Raw genomic sequence first — 19,685 nt, forward strand, 5'->3', positions numbered from 1 at the left:
AGTCTCCAGAGAGTCAGGTGGTGAAACGGGCTAGGAAGAAAAATAAAGCAGGGTGAGAGGCCGGAGACCCATCAGGGTGGTGCCCTTGGACAGAGGGGACAGGAAATGCCTCCCTGGAGAGGTGGCATTCGGGCAGAGACCAAAGGCCCAGCAGGTCTGGTGGAGAATCCCTGGAGTGCCGGAGGCAGGCTTGGCATGTTCCAGCAGCAAGCAGCTTCCGGCTCTCGGCTCGGGGGGGCCAAGGTGCAACTTTCTTCAGTCGCCCCGAATCCGGGTTCGTCTGACACCAGCCGCCTCCACCATGCTGCCCAAGTTTGACCCCAAGAAGATCAAAGTCGTGTACCTGACAGAGTTGTGCACCACCCCCCCAAAAAAAACCCAGCAAGGGTGAGCGGGGAGGAGATGAGGGCAGAGGGGTAGGGGGCTGGGGCCACAGTCAGGATTGAGGATTGGACCCCGAGTGTCGTGGGTGGAGCAGAGGAGCGACGTGCACTGGGTTGAGCTGTGCAGGTATCACTGGCTGCTGTGAGAATAGGGGGCTGGGCGAGGGTGGGAGCCGGGAAGCCCAGGAGCCTTGGGTCCGGGTGGAGGCAGTGGAAGTGGGAGAAGTGAAGCTCTGAACCCATGGCTGTGTGGGCAGATTGGATGCAGGGTGTGAGGCAAAGGGAGGATCCGGGGACGCTCCCTAGGTTTGCGGTCTGAGCAACAGAAGGAAGACGCTGCCACTTCTTGAGCTGGAAGGACCCGGAGGACAAGCTGGGAGGGACTCGGAGGACGAGCGGGCAGCACCCAGAGGACGAGCTGGGAGGGACTCGGAGGACGAGCTGGGAGGGACTCGGAGGACGAGCGGCAAGGACCCGGAGGACGAGCTGTGAGGGACCCGGAGGACGAGCGGGAAGGACCCGGAGGACGAGCTAGAAGGACCCGGAGGACGAGCTGTGAAGGACCCGGAGGATGAGCGGGAAGGACCCGGAGGACGAGCTGGAAGGACCCGGAGGACGAGCTGTGAAGGACCCGGAGGATGAGCGGGAAGGACCTGGAGGACGAGCGGGAAGGACCCGGAGGACGAGCTGTGAGGGACCCGGAGGACGAGCGGGAAGGACCCGGAGGACGAGCTGGAAGGACCCGGAGGACGAGCTAGAAGGACCCGGAGGACGAGCTGGAAGGACCCGGAGGACGAGCTGGAAGCACCCGGTGGACGAGCGGGAAGGACCCGGAGGACGAGCGGGGAGGACCCGGAGGACGAGCTGTGAGGGACCCGGAGGATGAGCTAGAAGGACCCTGAGGACGAGCTAGAAGGACCCGGAGGACGAGCGGGAAGGACCCGGAGGACGAGCTGGAAGGACCCGGAGGACGAGCTGGAAGCACCCGGTGGACGAGCTGGAAGGACCCGGAGGACAAGCTGGAAGCACCCGGTGGACGAGCGGGAAGGACCCGGAGGACGAGCGGGAAAGACCCGGAGGACGAGCTGTGAGGGACCCGGAGGACGAGCTGGAAGGACCCGGAGGACGAGCTGGAAGGACCCGGAGGACGAGCGGGAAAGACCCGGAGGACGAGCTGGAAGGACCCGGAAGACGAGCTGTGAGGGACCCGGAGGACGAGCTGGAAGGACCCGGAGGACGAGCTGTGAGGGACCCGGAGGACGAGCTGTGAGGGACCCGGAGGACGAGCTGGAAGGACCCGGAGGACGAACGGGAAGGACCCGGAGGACGAGCGGGAAGGACATGGGGGACGAGCTGGGTCTCGCGTGGGCCAGGAGTTTGATTTCGGCCTTGCTTGTTTTGACATCCAAGGGGAGTCACCTCACAGCCTTTGGAGACGGGGGTTTGGAGGCGTGCGAGGGCTTGGAGCTGTGGCGTGGAGGGAATCAGCAGCACAGAGGTGGGCCTGCAGCCCCGGCCGGCTGTGCTCCTGGAGAAGAGGCCGCTGGACAGTGGCGTCTCTGAGAGGTAGGGGCAGCCCTTGAAGTCGGTTCCCACCGTATTTAGTGCCGTGATTGCATGTGTCAGTGCTGAGTAATTTTTGGTGAAAGAAGAAGTGAGTGAGTACAGATAGATCTTGCCACAAAATCCCAGAAGGTTTGAAGTGGACACTCGAGTCACGGCAGGGCTTGCCTTACATGACCTCTGTGGAGGGTCCTGGGACGTGAAGGTACAGGCGGGGCCTCGGAAGTACCCAGAGAGATCCGTGGGTGGGACTGCCTCAGGGGCTGATGGCAACAGGGGTTCTGCGACCACAGCAGCTGCAGCTCTCCTAGCCTGAGACAGGAGCGTTGGCGGGGGCCGCAGGGTGTTGGCCCGGACAGACCTGCTTCAGATCCCGCTGCCGGGCACTTGCTGTCCGACCTCGGGCAGCAGTAATAGTAACAACATTTTAGAGCGCTTAGGAAACCTGTCAGTCACCTCCTAAGTGCTTCACCTAGTTAGCACATTCAATCCTCACAACCACCCCGGATCCCGTTACACATGAGAAGCCTGGCAGCGTTAAGTCTCTTGCCCTTGGTCACTCTGCTAGTAGCCAGCAGAGCTGAGCTTTGAAACTAAGCAACCCGCCTCCAGTGTGTGCCCTGAGCTGTGCAGCCTGGCCTCGAGCACAAGTTCCCTGCAGGCCTCTGTTTCCCCATCTGTAAAATGGGAATCACCGCCCTCGTGCAGCACGACCTGCAGACACAGAGGCAGATTTCAGGCGGGGCCTTCAGCACAGGCATCAAAACAGGGCCCAGCCTCTGGGCGGCAACTCAGGGTGAGATCAGCACAGCACTGGCTTTCCCGTGGACAGAAGTTGCCAGACATTATGAAAGTGGTATAAAAACTTGAGGGCAAGATTTTTATATGTCCTGGAAAGCTCCAGCGTACTCATTCTTACTTCTGGTACTAGAAGTACCGGTCCCAGAAGCCGAGGGAGCAGAAGGGAAAGAAACACCTTTCTTGTCCCTTTTCCTGAACTCTTTGCATTAAAAGAGGGTACCTGAGGACATAGTTCATCATTTCCCGGGGAGAGCAAATCATGGCAAGGATATTCCTGGAGCAGTGAAATCTCCAAGATGCCAAGTCGAAACACGGTTCCTTCCTCACTTTGGAGATGAGTCCACAGCGCGGGGGGCAGGGGTGGGGGGATGACGTCAGGTTCTGGGGGACAGGCTTTGACGCTGCGTTTTTGACTCTAGGAGCCCTACGCGGCCTTCTTTAAGATGGACACGGACAGGGATGGCATCGTCACCATGCACGACCTTCATCAGCTGCAGCACCTGGTCTTCAACCTGAAGGACGAGGATTTCGAGCGATTCCTGGGCCTTCTTGGCTTGAGGCTCAGCGTCACGTTAAATTTCCATGAATTTCGAAATTTGTGTGAGAAGAGACCGTTCAGAATAGAAGACACCGCGCCTCAGAGACTCATGAGGTAGGAGAGCAGCATGGGCCAGCATTAACGCCGTGTCCACGCACGGGTGCAGATGATGGAGCTGCCCCCCAGGAGCTGTTTATTTTGCCTTTTCCTTAGTTCAAGAAAAATCACATTCAGAATTACACAGTATAGAAAGACTAGAAAATGCAGATACAGGTTAGAAGATACACCTGATCTAAGCACCTGTGAGCGTCATTTTGGTATTTCAAAGTGTATCATCCTGGTGTTGTTGCTTTGCACATAAATATATGCATATCTGTTTTTCTTTTTATGAGCCTTGGGTCAGATATATACACGTGTTGCTCAGCCTTCCAAGACATTTGGGGACACCGTATGCAGAGGGAGGTGCGGTGCTTGTCAGGAGAACACGTGGACTTCCTCCAGGCCTGAGACGTTAACCTGGGCAGTAGGTGTGAACTGGGGAAGCACAGAACACCTTATGGTAACTGATGGATACTGAGTGTCATTTCAGTCTTTTTTCTATGTGCATAAACACACACATATACTTGTATAGTTTTCTTTTTATAAATTTGGGCTCAGCTGTGCCAGCTGCTTTGGGAGGTGCGAGGACCCCTTCCAGCCCTTTCCTAGGCAGTGCTCCCCACCAGACCCCCGGCCACCCAATGCTGGCCTCACTCACGGCAGGAAAATCTCTGCGTCCAGCTGAGCTGTGACTCCATTTGACTCCTTGGCTTCTCTCAGTAAGAGCATCTGCTCCTTGAAGCGGTAGTGGGTTCCCATCTTACCGGGACGTGTCACAGTCTGCTCTCCATTGAGATCTGTTGACAGGCATGAATGAAGTAGCCATTCAGCCACTCCTTTACCAATTATTATAAGTACACTATTAGTATTTTTTGAAACGTTACCATCCACTGCATTTGCTGCTACAGTGATACAACGCAGTAGTGGCGTCCACTGGGTCCTTCTGCCCTTGAGGTACTCCCAGCCCCCAGGCGCTATAGGCAAGTGCCCCTTCCACCCGGCAAGGGCAACCCCTGGAAGGGGGAACCCCCAGAAGCCCCTGTCACTGAGCCAGACTTTGTGGCACTTGGCTAGGCTGCAGAGGCCCTCTGATCTTGCACTTTAGTTTTTCCCTCTGAATTTGCTGGTTTTATTTTGTCTATACTTAAAAAGCCAGTGAGAAAGAAAACGACGGTAGTCTCTTTCTAAGTGAAACGATCATGTCACACGTGAGTTGAACACCTGCTTCCAATTGCTCCATTTATGAGGAGCTTTAATATGAGACTTGATTGCTTAATGGTAAAACAAAGCACAAAAATATCCTTCAGAAGGAACTTTCTGGAGAATGTATGCAGAATGGATATGGAAAATTTCAACCACAAAGTGCAATCTTCCCATCCAAATGATTCCACCTTCTTAGTTGTATTATTTGTTCATTCATCACACATTTACTGAGGGTCTGCTGTGTGCTCAGTGTCGCCCCAGGACTCAGAGGTACAAAGATGGATGAGATGAACACTCCCTTTGAGGGGCTCGGGGCTGAACTGCGGCACGTACAAAAATAAAGAAATAGAAGGATGTCTGAAGTGCCACAGGGAGGCAAGAGGCTAAGCCTGCTTGAGGTGCACAGAAAAAGCAGGACATTTCAGTTGGGTCTTGAGGTGTGAGTAGGAGTTCGTCTGGTGCAGGTTACCAGACCGTGGTTCAAGGCCAGGGAACAGCATTTGCAAAACCACAGAGGTGGGAGTGTGGAGCACATTGAGGGAATGGGGAGAGGATGCGTATTCAGAAGTGGCATGCACAGTGGGAGAGGAGGCCTCGAGATGCAGGAGGGCCAGATGTGACGGGGCTCGAGTGCCAGGCTTGGTCAGTAGGCAGGAGAGGATTTTATGCCGTGGAGTGTGTGGGTCACATCGTGCCGTAGAAACATCCTTCAGCAGCCCCAGAGTAGAGGATGGATGTAGAGGAAGCGGTGGGCTCCAGGGAGGCCCAGCTGGGGCTCCAAGGGTCTGGTGGAGAGTGAGCTTTGAGACCCCAACCAAGGCACAGCTTTAGAAAGCCAAGCCTTCCCATGGCCGGACCCCATACCTGTGTTTCATGAAGGTACATCTTTCCATACCCCACAGCCCTTTAAGGAGGCATCACCTCCTGCCTTTGCAGTTGAAGGAATTGGGGCCTAGAGAAAAGTTACTGACTTGTCCAAAAGGACCCAGGTGATGGGGCGGTGGACAGAGATTGGAACCCAGGATGCCTCTGGGGAGGGGCCCCTTCCTCTGCCTGGAGAGCTCAGCCTCTTTCACCCTCCCCAGCCTCACTCTCCACCAGCCAAACCTAGATGCCTTGCCTTATTGGAAGCCATCCTGCCCTCTCAGTGGGGCCCCTCTGCCTTCCGGGCCTTCACTTTCCACCTGCATCATCAAAATGCACTACTTCTGAAAACTTTGAAGGTTCATAATTTTGTCAAAGAGAGGAAGACCATTTCGTTTGCTTCATAACTGCACATCATTTTTAAATGTGTAAATACCAGTCAGAGTGATTGGTCCAATGACCTGTTTCATTTACACCATCTATTCCCTCCCAATCTATTCCCTCGTTTAAAGCACACGGGCCTTGTCCATTTATCTACTGACAACCCACATCAAGTACATTTTGGTACATGTACATCATCAGAGATGAAAGAATGCTGTCAAGTGTCCTTTTAGCAGAATTAGATGGTCAGCTTCTTGTCACAAAATATTGTACGATCCAGTCGTTCCTGATGAATGACTAACTAAATGAAAATAACAAATTTCCTTGTTGTTCTTAGACACGTATCACTTACTCAGTCATCAAGAGATTTGGCTTATATGATCAAGTTCACCATCATCTTCTGGTTCATCTAATAATTGTGAAACATTTCCTGATCTCAGTTTTCTTCCCTTTGCCACTTGCGCATGAAATAAGAATTCTCAATTTTCAACTACATTCAGTGAAAGCTAACATAAGACGACAAGGATGGTGTCACTGTCTTCTTTCTATCTTCTTGAAAGATGCTGTTACACTTTGAGCAGTGCAATCAGAAAACTGAAGGATGATGTAATAGTGGTGATTCATTTCAATATTGTATCATCCTGCTAGGAGATGCCATCATTTTTTGTTTTCTTCTTATTATTTAGTCTCCTTTTTTTTAGCATAGCTGGAAATAATTAATGAGCAATGATTGAATATTTCTTAGAATAATGAAATAGATCTAGTATGATTAAATCAAGATCACTAAGATCCCATGATCTATCATATTCTAAGAGGTTTCAATGGACCCACATGGTAATTGCAAGATAGGAGTTTTATTTCATAAAGAAAATAAATACATTTTTTGTTCTTTTTTGGAAGACCTCTAAGAAAGAATAAAAGTCATGATGCCACTCTTCTATTTTCTCGATCATACAGAATCACTATTTCTTCTTTAAATATTTGATAAAATTCACCAGTGAAATCATCAGGTCCTGGAGTTTCCTTTGTCAGAAGAATTTTAACCACAAATCTAATTACTTTAATAGTTATAGGATCATTCAGGGTTTCTATTGCTTCTTGACCGAGTTTTAGTAATTTTTGTCTTTTAAACTATTGGTTCGTTTCATCTAAGTTGTTAAATTCATAAAAATGAAGTTGTTCATAGTATTCCCTTACTATTCTTTTAATATCTGTGGGGTCTTTAGTGATGTCCCTTTTTTCATTTCTTGTATTGGTAGTTGATGTCTTCTCTCATTTGTTCTTGATTCATTTAGCTGAAGGTTCATCAATTTTATTGATATTTTCAAAGAACCAGCTTTATGTTTCATTTCTTTTTCTCTATTGTTTTTCTGTTTCGATTTCATTGATTTCTATTCTTTACTATTTTCTCCTTTCTTCTTGCTTTAAGTATACAGTTGATCCTTGAACAACACAGGGGTTAGGGGCGCCAACCCCCTGCACAGTCAAAAATCTGTGTATAGCTTTTGACTCCCCCCAAACTTAACTACTAACAGCTTACTGTTGACTGGAAGCTTACCAATAACATAAAGTCAATCAACACATAGTTTGTATGTTATATGTATTACATACTGTATTCTTACAATAAAGCAAGCTAGAGAAAAGAAAATGTTATTAAGAAAGTCATAAGAAACTTATATATACTGCCAAATGTAAAATAGATAGGTAGTGGGAAGCAGCCACATAGCACAGGGAGATCAGCTCAGTGCTTTGTGACCACCTAGAGGGGTGGGATAGGGAGGGTGGGAGGGAGACGCAAGAGGGAGGGGATATGGGGATATATGTATATGTATAGCTGATTCACTTTGTTATAAAGCAGAAACTAACACACCATTGTAAAGCAATTGTACTCCAATAAAGATGTTAAAAAAAAGGTCATAAGAGAGAAAATACATTTATAGTACTGTATTTATCAATACTGTAAGTTTACATTGTCTTTTACAAGATAAATCATCTGTCTGTCAGTACCCATATCAATATTGTCTCATATGGTACAAAACACTGCAGGCGTCATACATTTTGGTGTGTAACTCTGGACATCAAAACTGGAAAGATAATGTGAAAAAGAAATTCATATTTGTTTAGAGGTATAATGATGCATGCATTGTTAACAAAGAAGCAGCAGTATTATTGCTTTATGGGAGTGTGGTGTAATCGATATAATTGCTTCATGGTAGCCTGGCCTATACAGTAAAGAATGAATCATAAAATTTTTATAGCATACAGTATTCCAATCATATTCATAATATAGTATTGGAATCGTTACTCTAAAAAAAACCCATTTGCCTGTGATGATAGGCTGATACACAATTTCTCCAATACGAGAGAGAGAGAGAAGCACACTGTACGGTAATATAATTCTTTGAAAGCAAAGTTATAAAACAGGAAGAAAACTAACATATTAATTTTATATTAAATATCACTCACCTTATGCCTATGTAAGGATACACTAGTATCTACGTATATTATATTTTATACATTCATGACATATCTTTTTCTTAATTTTTTTCAATATTTCTAGGCTATGTGGTTAATCTGTGAATTTTTTTTCAAATTGTCACAAATCTACAAAAAATTTTCCAATATATTTATTGAAAAAAATCAGCATATAAGTGGACCCCTGCAGTCCAAACCTGTGTTGTGCAAGGATCAACTGTAGTTTGCCCTCCTTTTATATTTTCTTAAGCTGAAAACTCAGATTTTTTATTTGAATTCTTTCTTTTCTATATGAGCCCTTAATGCTATCAGGTTCCTTGTAGGCACTGATTTAGCTGCATTTCACGAATTTGGATATGTTATAGTGTTTATTTTCATTCAGTTCAAAATATTTTCTAATTTCCCTTTAGACTGTTTCTTGAAACCTCGGATTATTTAGAAGTATGTTTTTTTTTTCAAAATATTTCCATGGTTTCCAACTATCTTTCTGTTACTGATTTCTAGTTTAATTCTGTTCAGTTTAGATAACATACTTTGTACGATTTTAATTCTTTTAAATTTGGTAAGGTTCATTTTATGACCCTAGAAATCATCTGTCTTGGTGAACATTCCATGCATCTTGAAAAGAATGTATATTGGCCTGTTGTTGGGTGGAGGGTTCTATGAATGTCAATAAGATCAAGTTGGTTATAGTGTTTAGGTTCTCGCTTATTTTCTATTTGTTCTATCAATTACTGAGAGAGGAGTGTTGATGTCACCAACAATAATTTTGCATCTGTCTATTTCTCCTTCCATTTTTATCAATTTATGCTTCATGTGTTTTGAAACTCTGAGAAAAAGTATTTTTGTATTTACCATTTCTGCTTCTCTTCTTTTATTTCTCAAGCTCAAAAGTGTCTCACTCTGCTGTCATTTTCCTTCCCCTGAAGAACTTCTTTTAGCATGTCTACTGGAGACAAGTTATCATAGTTTTCCTTCATTGAGCATATCTTTATTGCTCCTTCATTCCTAACAGTTTTTTTTTCTGGATATAGAATTATGGGTAGACAATTCTTTTGTTATAACACTTTAAAAATCTTGTTCCATTGTCTTCTGGCCTCCACAGTTTGTGAGGAGAAATCTCGGTCATTCAAGTGGTTTTCTCTCTGTAATGTGTCATTTGTCTCAGGTCGCTTTCAAGAGTTTTTCTTTAGCTTTGGTTTTCAGTAGTTTTAGTATGATGTGTTTGAGCATGATTTTCTTTGAGTTTATCTTTTTTGAGGTTTGCTGAACTTCCTGAATCTGTAAATTTGTTTTTCCATCAAATTTGGGCAGGTTTCAGCTATTATTTCCTGAAGTTTTAAATTTTTTTCTGTACCAATCTTTTTCTCTTCTCCTTTCAGTACTCCAGTGACATGGGTGTTAGACCTTTTGTTTTTGTATCACAGGTCTCTCTATCATAGTCCTTGGAGATATATTCTTTCTTTTTCCTCTGTTGATCAGATTCGATTATTTCTAGTCATCTATTTTCAAGTTCACTGACTCACTCCTCTGTCATCTCCATTCTGTCCTTGAGCCAATCCAGTGAAAATTTTATTTCAGTTGTTGTTTTTTCCAGTTCTAAAGTTTCCACTTGGTTCTTTTTTTTTGACTGCAATTTCTTTGCTCAGAACTGGTCTTTCCATTTATTTTAAGAATGTGTACTCTTACTTCATGGTTATAATAACTGCTTTAAAATATGATAATTTCAACATCTGGGTCATCTTGGAGTTGGTGCTTGCTGTCTTTTATCTTGAAAATTGTTGGGATTTTCCTGGTCCTCTGTATATTGGGTAATTTTGGGCTGTGTCATGGACATTTTTAATGTTGTGTTGTGACACTCTGGTCCTGTTAACATCCTTGGTAATGCGTTGACTGATTGATCTTTTTTAGGCAGGCAATCAATCCATTTAGTTTCAGAGTGCAAGTCCTGACCTGCCTTCTGTGGTTTCAACATCGGTTCAGTTTTCAAAGCCATTGTAGCTCTATCAGCTGAGCCCATGAGTGCAGCACGCAGGAGACAGTCTTAACTACGCTGTAGTAAAGTTCTCAAAGCTTTCACTGTGCTGCTCTGGGTTAGTTTCACACATGTGCACATCACAGGTGAACCTGGAACTTCCTTCATTCATTTGGGCGTCCCTTTTTCTAGCCCTCTCTATGATTTCTCCCCACACTCTCCAGCACTCAGGGACCCCTTTTTTGTTCTTCTGGTTGGACAATCTTAGGTGTTAGCCATTCTGTGCTACTGAGTGCTTCTCTTGACTGGGGCCCCCTCCAGGCCAACATGGTGAGATAAACACGAGAAAGAGAAGGTCATGTGGATTTCTCCAATCCTCCTTGAGCACAGGGACGCCTTTTACCATCTCCTCTGGTTGGGAGAAGAATTTCAGTCGTGGGCACCTACTTGGCCAATACTATTGCTGGCACCACCATAGAAGTGCACTTTTGTAACTGGGCTTGCCCCAGATCAGGAATGAGACAGTAAAAAGAGACAAGAAAGGGGGGATTCCCCCATGCTCTTTGTACTTCAGGGGCTCACCTTCCTAGTTCTTCGGTCAGAAAAACAGACTTTCTTTTGGAGATTTTTCTGTCCATATCCACTGCACAGTTCCAGAATTAGGACTGCCTTTAAGCAGCCCTTAAGTTGGAAATATGGGAGGAAAAAAGCCCATGAACCTCACCATGATGTAAGTCGTTCTTCAAGTTTTGATTTCCCTCTCCATAAGCCTCCTATTATTTACTTTTTACTGTCTCTTCAGAGAGTTGCTTTTTGTATTCTGTCTAGAGTTTTTGGTTGTAACCAGTGGAAGACAGGATGAAGTAAGTATGTGTGTCTACTGCATCTTAACTGGGTCATCACTCATGCCTCAAGGAGTCCCTGCTCTCTGGTCTTCTTGGCTGAAGTGCCCCGGACCCCGCCCTGGTCCATCATTCTCAGTCACATTCAGTAGCTGAAGTTATCTGATTCACTTATTTTTCCATGTGTTTGCTGCACATTCCTGCCATCACAGGATGAGCTCCTTGAGGACGTGGGTTCTGTTCACCATGCTCAGCATTGTGTTTGTAGGACTTAGAGCAGCACGTTGTATGTATTTGTGACTGACAGTCTGGCTGATAGGAAGGCTGGATCTGACTGATTGTCAAGATCTAAAGAGGCAGACAATAGGAGAGAAAATAAGTAACTTCTGGAAAAGGCCACAGAAAAACCTTCCAATCTCTCTAGAGGAGACAAGGATATAAAATGGTACAGAGGAGAAATGAATGGGAAACAGGTAGGAGCTCCTGGTTTGAGCACGAGTCACTAAGAAAAATAATGCAACCTCATAGCCTGGAAAAGGAATTGGGTAGGGAGGCTGCTTGGACATGTGTCTGGACAGTGAGATCAGCTTGAGAGTGAGTTGACTCTGCAGAGACAGAACATGCCTCTCAGGATCTCCATCCTTCTGAGGGAAGCCCAGGTGCGTCCTCTGGGTTCAGACAGGATTTATGAGGCACCTAACGGTGAAGGCAGGGGAATAGGCCTCGTGAGGACCTACAGTCCTTTTAAACAATAGTTGTGAAAATGCAACATAATCCACCCAACCTTCCAAAACCTTAGTGGTAAAGTAACGATAGAAGATTAGACTGCTTCATCTTTGGATCCTTTTCCACCCTTGAAAGTCCATGATTCTGTGAAGTCCGGTAGACAGTTGGAAGCACGTGAGGTTACCGTGCTCATGGCACGGAAGTGTGGGCAAACAGCATCCAGGTGGTAGCTGGGGACAGGAGCGGGGATGACCTCTCAGAAGAGTACATAAGCTTTGGGGTGGAAGGAGAGAGGAGTGGTCGAGGGGGCAGGCAGAGAGGGAGAGACGCTCACTGAGGGCACACGTTTGCCAGGTGGTGGGTGTTCCAACCCATGGTGTCATTTAAAGAGCAGCATCATGACGGTGACTAGAGAGGGGGCGATGGTTAACAGCATCACACGTTAAGCCAGCAGAGACCCCGGACTTGGTAACATAGAAGCAACTGGAGAATTTAAAGACTGTGTGTATTTGGGGGGGTCTCAGTCAGGGGAGGTGTGCCACCATAGTTCACCTGTGTTCCCCACAAGCTGGCATCTGCCAGGAGAGAAAATGAAAGTGGGCATGACCTCATCTGGTCCATTTCAGCAGCGACATGGGAAGAGGGAGAAGACCCCGCCCAGCTGCAGCGGGTCCTCAGCACCTGCCCACTGAGGAAATGCAAGAATTTTTGTTTGCCGAACCACAGGAGTCAAAGTTTATGTAAATCACCAAAGAAGCCCTGGTCTGAATAAGACCCTTTCCGAGTGACACATGGGTCAGCAGCACAGTGTGGGCTTCTGGGGTAACGAGGGCCACGGTGTTGTTGGTGATCAGTGCGTACGGAGCACTGTCAGTCATCAGGGGACCTGAGGAGTGGTCCAGGATAGCTGAGACCAGCAGCAGAGTTTCTTAGGAAGAATTTAAAGGAGAAGCCACGTGAAGAGCAATGATTACTGCTTAACTTGTTGGTTGCAGTGCTGTGTCCTGCTGTCTGCTTTTAAAATGTAGGACAGTAGTGCAATGTTCCAGGAGGGCCTTCTCTGGGACGCTGCAGGCTTCACCTTCCCCAGGACCTCACACAGTGCCTGGCACTCAGTGGTGCTCAGCAGAACTGCTCCGGTTGAATTGAAATAGACATGTTAAGTGAAAAGAAGATCCTGCGCGTGTAAAAACCATGGGCGGCCCTCACCTCTGTGAAATGTAATATTTAATGGATCCTTTCCTCTGAGGAGTGAAGGTAGAGGGGCCACCAAAACTGTAGCTTCAGACGGAATGACAACGGTGAGAAAGGCTTTCCTCTGGCATGGGAGGGCCCTGAGTTTCAGTGCCAGGATTCCCGGTACTGGCTGTGCAATTTTGGCAGGCGATTTCACCCCTCTAAACCACAGCATCCCCTTTTGCAAACTGGGGTGGCAATGCCAGCACTGCTGTGAAAACCCAGATTCGGTAGTTCCAGCCTGACTGGTCACAGAGCTTGTGGAGGCCACGATTACCCTAAAACCACAGTGCTCCCCACCTGGCATCACATACAAAGGGTCAGCTACAAAGCCGCGTCTTTGGGGATCACATAAACCTTTGACTGTTGCATTTTCTCAACTGGCGGCCTCCTGGTTGACTTCAGATTTTTTTCCTTACGAGCAGCTCACCTGCTGGAGCATGAATAACGCCACTTCTTTAAAAGGGCGACATGGGGCTTGTGTGCTGTCCCTACCCTGGTTTTCCAGGTTCCCTTGAGGGGAAGTTCCTGTGAGGGTCCCTGTGGGACCTCGCTCAGGTGTCCCCCTTACTCACCCTCAGGCAAGATGCACTGATCACCCACGTGCCTGTGCGCAAGCGTGGTTCCGAGCAAGGCGACCGCGGAGAAAGCCGTGGCAAAGGGTTTTATAGGGTTTCACGCGCCCCTAATTTGTTTTAGTGATTGGAAGAGTCCAGGGCACCCCAAACTCCTTCAGCCACAGTCTTCACTGCGCCCCGTGGAGGCCTAGCCACAGTCTTTTTTTAAAGTGTCCTTGGCGCCCATCGTTCTGTGACTAAACAGAGTTTTGATCATTTTACATCCCATAGACCTAACCTTTGAACATGAGCTGAGACTGAGTCTGTAGGTCACGTTCCCACAGTGTTCCTGGACTGTTATCTTTGGTCTGCGTGATCACGCCAACATGTACGTTCAGAAATAAAAGTCTTTAGTTGTCTTCATCTGAAGACAATGTTATAGTGTGTTTTTTTATCCCTCTGGGAATAAATGAGCCCTTTTTGTTTTGTGAACTGCAGGAAAAGTTGAACAGCATTTATCTGGAAATAAGCAAGTACTCCTAAAATTTAAGATTTCCCTAACATGCAGCTGGGGAAATAAGACTGTATTTTAAAGAATTAAGTTAGACCAGATGTGAAATAGCAGACTTTAATGCTATCTGTGAAACAAACCGGGGTAGGAGAATCCCTTGGGAGATTAATGAGTCCATTAAATTTAAACAGATTCTTTTTTTTTTTTCTTTTAAGACCAAAACAGAAGGTTGCAGATTCAGAACTAGCTTGTGAACAGGCTCATCAGTATCTTGTTACCAAAGCAAAAACCAGATGGTCAGACTTGTCTAAGGTAAGAAAATGATTATTTCCTTAAAAGGAAAGGGAATCGATTTCAATGTTCCAGGATCGTTGTGATGAGGGAGCTATTTTCCATCCAGTCGCTAAGATGGCAAAGCAACTTTGTATAGCAATTTAGGGACTCCTTTTCTTCGTAAAATACTTTTTCAAAATAAATTCTCAAATTCAAGGTCAATTGATCTTTAGAAAAATAAGTAATTTTAAGAGTTACATGGACTGAAATTGCTGGCTTTATCTCAGGTTTGATATGAGTTAAAAATTTAAATGAAAAATGTAAGATGCTATCATTCTTGTTTTTACACAGTTATAAACATGCTTTTTAAAGAGGTATTTCTTCCTGTCTTGCTAAAATTATAGAAAGCATAGTTTGAAGGTGAATACCCTCCATGTGCAATTGTGTAAACTGTGATGATGGTGTCAAGATGGGAAACATACTCTTAACAATGGCAGCTGTACCTGCAGGACAGTAGATCTGAAATGCAAGCGTGGGTCATCCTGAGGTCTAGGATATGGGGTCACCACTTCTCAATGCAACAAGGACACAAAAACTTCATTTAAAAAAGTATTTGTATCCTGCATTACGGAAGTATTTTCACACTATTCTGAAGAATGTCTCCACTTTGTTTCATGTGGTCATTTTCTATCTATGTTTGCTCTGTCTTGGCCTGTGCCCGATGAGAAGTCCCGCTTTTAAGTCCTGTTAAGCACCCGGGCTGCCTCACAGCCTTGACTGTGCCAGCCCAGGCCGGCAAATCACACTGATCGAGGCCGGGCCAGCCTTCCAGAGCAGTCCTTTGGGTCGCACAGATCGAGGCCGGCCAGCCTTCCAGAGCAGTCCTTCGGGTCGCACAGATCGAGGCCGGCCAGCCTTCCAGAGCAGTCCTTTGGGTCGCACAGATCGAGGCCGGCCAGCCTTCCACAGCAGTCCTTTGGGTCACACAGATCGAGGCCGGCCAGCCTTCCAGAGCAGTCCTTCGGGTCACACTGATCGAGGCCAGCCTTCCAGAGCAGTCCTTCGGGTCGCACAGATCGAGGCCGGCCGGCCTTCCAGAGCAGTCGTTTGGGTCGCACAGATCGAGGCCGGGCCAGCCTTCCAGAGCAGTCCTTTGGGTCGCACAGATCGAGGCCAGCCTTCCAGAGCAGTCTTCGGGTCGCGGAGTGCAGGGCAAGCTCTGGATTGCAAGCAGCGGCCACACAGGCCACAGCAGCGCCAGCGCTGGGGGGGGCAGAGCTGGCCACCTGACCGCCTTACCGCGTGCCCGCCCCATCCCTGCTTCTCTCTGGCCTTCAAACTCCCTCAAGCCTATTTAAGAAAAAGCCCCTTCTCCCCAGCGTGCCTCCCCTCTCAGCTGCCCTGCCCTCCTTCCCCTCATGGGAGCAGCCCCGCCCTGTGGTCTGACTCCAGGGACTCCTGAGGGCCACGGCCAGGGCCCTTCGCAGCTTCATCCGACCCCGCTTTGACTTAGCACAGACTCACTGCGCAGGGGTTTGTGCGCCAGGTTCAGTGGTAACCAAGGCCTGTCTGCTCCTGCCTGCTGGAGCTCACGAACCAGGGAGGTGACAGATTATTAACAAAGCAGATGGGCGCTGGAAGGAGCAGACCTCTGGGAGTGGCCAGAGGCCGTGGAGGCCTTTGTTTCTGCCTTGTTCAGTCCATCCTTCCTGAAACGCCTCCACCCCTGGCACCATGACACCCTGCAGGGCCCCCTCCCCTCCTGTCCCGGCCTCCTGGCTGGGTGACGTCCTCCCCGTCAGTGTGGACTCTCACTCCACCTCGATTCCATGGCCTCTCGTAGCCACCTTCATCCTTGATGTCGTGCGGGACCCCAAACTATGTGTGGAGGAGGCCTGGGGACCCCAGGGTGCTGTGCTGCTAAACCAGGAGCCTTGCGTCTATGGGGCAGAGACCTCCTCCAGCTCTTCTAGGACTGAGCCTGGCGGGGAGAGGACGCGCTTTGTCCAGAATCAAGCATCGTGTCACCTCACTGGCCCCCACAGGACTAAACGATCCTGCGCATGTGGACATCTCTGCCACTCTCTCAGTTTATTTTAACTAAAGCACTGAAGGAATTAGTTCTGAATTCTAAACCGGCAGAAAGTATAATACCTAAATAAGATCAGCAGTATTCCCACCGGACCAACTGGAGATGAGACGGCTGTTCTCACTCGGTGCACCCATCCCAGCTCTTCACTTCTGGGTCCCAGCATTTAGAGATGGTGAAGGTGACCAAAGGTGTGGAGTCTCCCTTCTGCCGCATTTCTGTTGGGAATTTGCCAAACAGGACCTGCTAATATCCAAAACGATGTATTCTCCAGTAAAACCGTGTTTGAACTTGAACAAGGATTCAGCGTTTAGTCATCTAGTGACTTTCACACAGAGTCACGGGGCTCTCCGCTCCCCCATGCGCTGCTGGGGACACCTCCAGCTGCATTCTCAGAAGTACACAGGAGTCGTCCCATTTGGGGGCAGCTTAATATGCTCATTGCTATTTAGGTGTTTTTGGAAAATAAGTTCATTGGTTTCTTCAGCAAACCTTTTTTTTTTTTTTTTTTTTTTTGCGGTACGCGGGCCTCTCACTGCCGTGGCCTCTCCCGTTGCAGAGCACGGGCTCCGGACGCACAGGCTCAGCGGCCATGGCTCACGGGCCCAGCTGCTCCGCGGCATGTGGGATCTTCCCAGACCAGGACACTAACCCGTGTCTCCTGCATCGGCAAGCGGACTCTCAACCACTGCGCCACCAGGGAAGCCCCAGGCCTAACTTTTTTAAGCTTAATTGTTTTTTAATTTGTGACGCTACAGTGGAATATAAAAATAATATATATATGTAACTATGTATATGTAATATGTATGTATATATGCACATTTAACATACATGTTTTATAATATATATGTATTATATGTATAATGTACGTGTGTAGTTTAAATACACGGTGTAGTCACCGTGTATCCCAGATTGTACGCCACCATGTAACCACCATCCAGATGAAGGAATAGAATGTTAACAGTATCTTAGACCAGGGAGCTACGCTTTTTCTGTGAAGGGCAAGACAGTAAATATTTTCGACGCTGTGGGTCACAGGGCTCTGTTGGGACTCTCAGACGTCTTACTTTCTTCCCCTCCAGTGCACGTGTAGCAGTAACTCGTTGCTGTTTTAATTAGCATTTGTTGCTTACTAATGAAATTGGGCATTTTTTCATTTGTTTATTCATTAGTCAGTTTTCTTTATCTGCGAAGTGCCTGCTTGAGACTTTTTTACAGTTTTCACACTGGCTCGTCTGTCTTTCTTTCCTTGGTCAGTGGGAACGCTTACTTTGGTTTGGCCAGTAGATTTTTGTAAGTGGTAAGTGATGCAGATATCTTCTCTCAGTTTGTGTTCAGTCTTCACCCTTTAAAAAAATTTTTAATTTAATTTTTCTTCCAGTTTATTGAGATATAATTGACAAACAGCACCATACAAGTTTAAGGTGTATGGCGTAATGATTTGACTTACGTATATTGTGAAATGATTATCACAACAAGTTTAGTGAACATCTATCATCTCATATAAATATGAAATTAAAGAAATAGAAAAAAATGTGTGTGATGAGAATTCTTAGGTTTTAGTCTCTTAACTTTCGTATATAACATACAGATGTGTTATATATTATATATATGTTATACGTACAGCTGTGTTCATTATATTCAGCTGTATTCATGATATTTATCATGTTGTACATTACATCCCTAGTACTTATTTATCTTAGAACCGGAAGTTTGTAGTACCTGTTGACCACCTTCATCCAATTCCCCCTCCCCGCACCCCTTGCTTTTGGTAATCACAAATCTGATCTCTTTTTCTATGAATTGTTTGTATGCTTGTTTCTTTGTTTTTAGAGTATAATTGACCTAAAACACTATGTTAGTTCCTGTTACACAACATAGTGATTTTTCTTCTGTTCATTTCACAATGATCACCAGGATAAGTCTAGTTATGGTGTGTCACCACAAAGAGGTTACTTAGTTATTGACTGTATTCCCCACACTGCAGCTTTCATCCCTGTGACTCATTTATTTTGCAACTGGAAGTTTGTACCGCTTAATCGCCCTCACCGATTTCTTTCCTCCTCCCAGCCCCCTCTTCTCTGGTAACCACCTGTTTGTTCTTTGCATCTATAACTCTGTTCCTGTTTTGTTCTGTTTGTTCATTTGTATTTTTTAGTTGCCACATTGAAGTGAAGCCATACAGTATCTGTCTTTCCCTGTCTGACTTCTTTCAAAAAAGTTTTAGACACTCCTGTGTAGAAGTCTTACAATCATTTATAAGATTTATTCCTCAAACTTTCTATTTTTGATGCTACTGTAAATGTTATTTTTTAAATTCATTTTCCATGTCTGAGATATAAAAATGTGGATAATTTTATGTATTGATATAGAATCCAGATTTCTTGCCAAAGCCTCTTAGTGTAATAATTTATTTATGGATTCCTTGTATTCTTATATATACAGTCATGTCATTTGTGAATAAATGACAATTGTATTTCTCCCTGCCCTATTTTTACACCTTTTAACAATTTTAACTTGCCTAACTACACTGGCGGGCACCTCCAGTACAATGATGAATAGAGGGCGATAGAGATATTCTTGCCTGGTTCCTGATGTTACAGGGAATGTTTCGTGGTTTCACCATTAGGTATGATGCTCGCAGAGGACTTGGGAGATGGACCCACTGTGTCTCCCTCATAGTGTATTAGAAGGAGGAGCGAATGAGCTATTGTTCGGAAACAATTTAAGACACAGTGGAACGCCCTGTGCTACCTGCTCTTCTAGTCTGTGGTGACAAATCCCCAGATGCCTTTTGCACCCCTCGGAGATATTAAAATGGTACCATACCATCGTGTCACAACAACCAGAGTCTCACGTCCCTCATTTCCCCTCTGACAGACAGCCGGGCAGCCAACTTCGCTGCATCGTGGAGATGATGACCTCAGCAGTGTGGGCTGCGCCTCACTCCCCAGGCTCTGCTTGACTCTTATCTCTAACAGTGTTTGATCCCCAGTTGTGATAACCTCAGCAGTGTGGGCTACGCCTCATTTCCCAGGCTCTGGTTGACTCTTATTTCTAACAGTGTTTGATCCCAAGTTGTTGGTCAGAGAAGAATCCAAGCCACACACCTGAGACCACTCATTACCCAGAAATAAGCCCCTCCTCGGTGTTAACACTTGTTCGTGTT

General features: G+C 46.5%; 1 protein-coding gene across 1 annotated transcript in view; it reads left to right on the forward strand.

The window, feature by feature from the left end:
• The window catches only part of LOC115852689 (EF-hand calcium-binding domain-containing protein 6), a 126,554-nt gene that overhangs the window by 41,494 nt on the left and 65,375 nt on the right, over positions 1-19,685 (forward strand). Inside the window, exons 4-5 of the mRNA XM_070046470.1 lie at positions 3,167-3,399; positions 14,370-14,466. Coding sequence (XP_069902571.1) covers positions 3,167-3,399; positions 14,370-14,466 — 330 coding nt within the window. The remainder of the gene's footprint in view (positions 1-3,166; positions 3,400-14,369; positions 14,467-19,685) is intronic.

Source organism: Globicephala melas, chromosome 10 (assembly GCF_963455315.2).
Source record: "Globicephala melas chromosome 10, mGloMel1.2, whole genome shotgun sequence".
NCBI lineage: Eukaryota > Metazoa > Chordata > Mammalia > Artiodactyla > Delphinidae > Globicephala > Globicephala melas.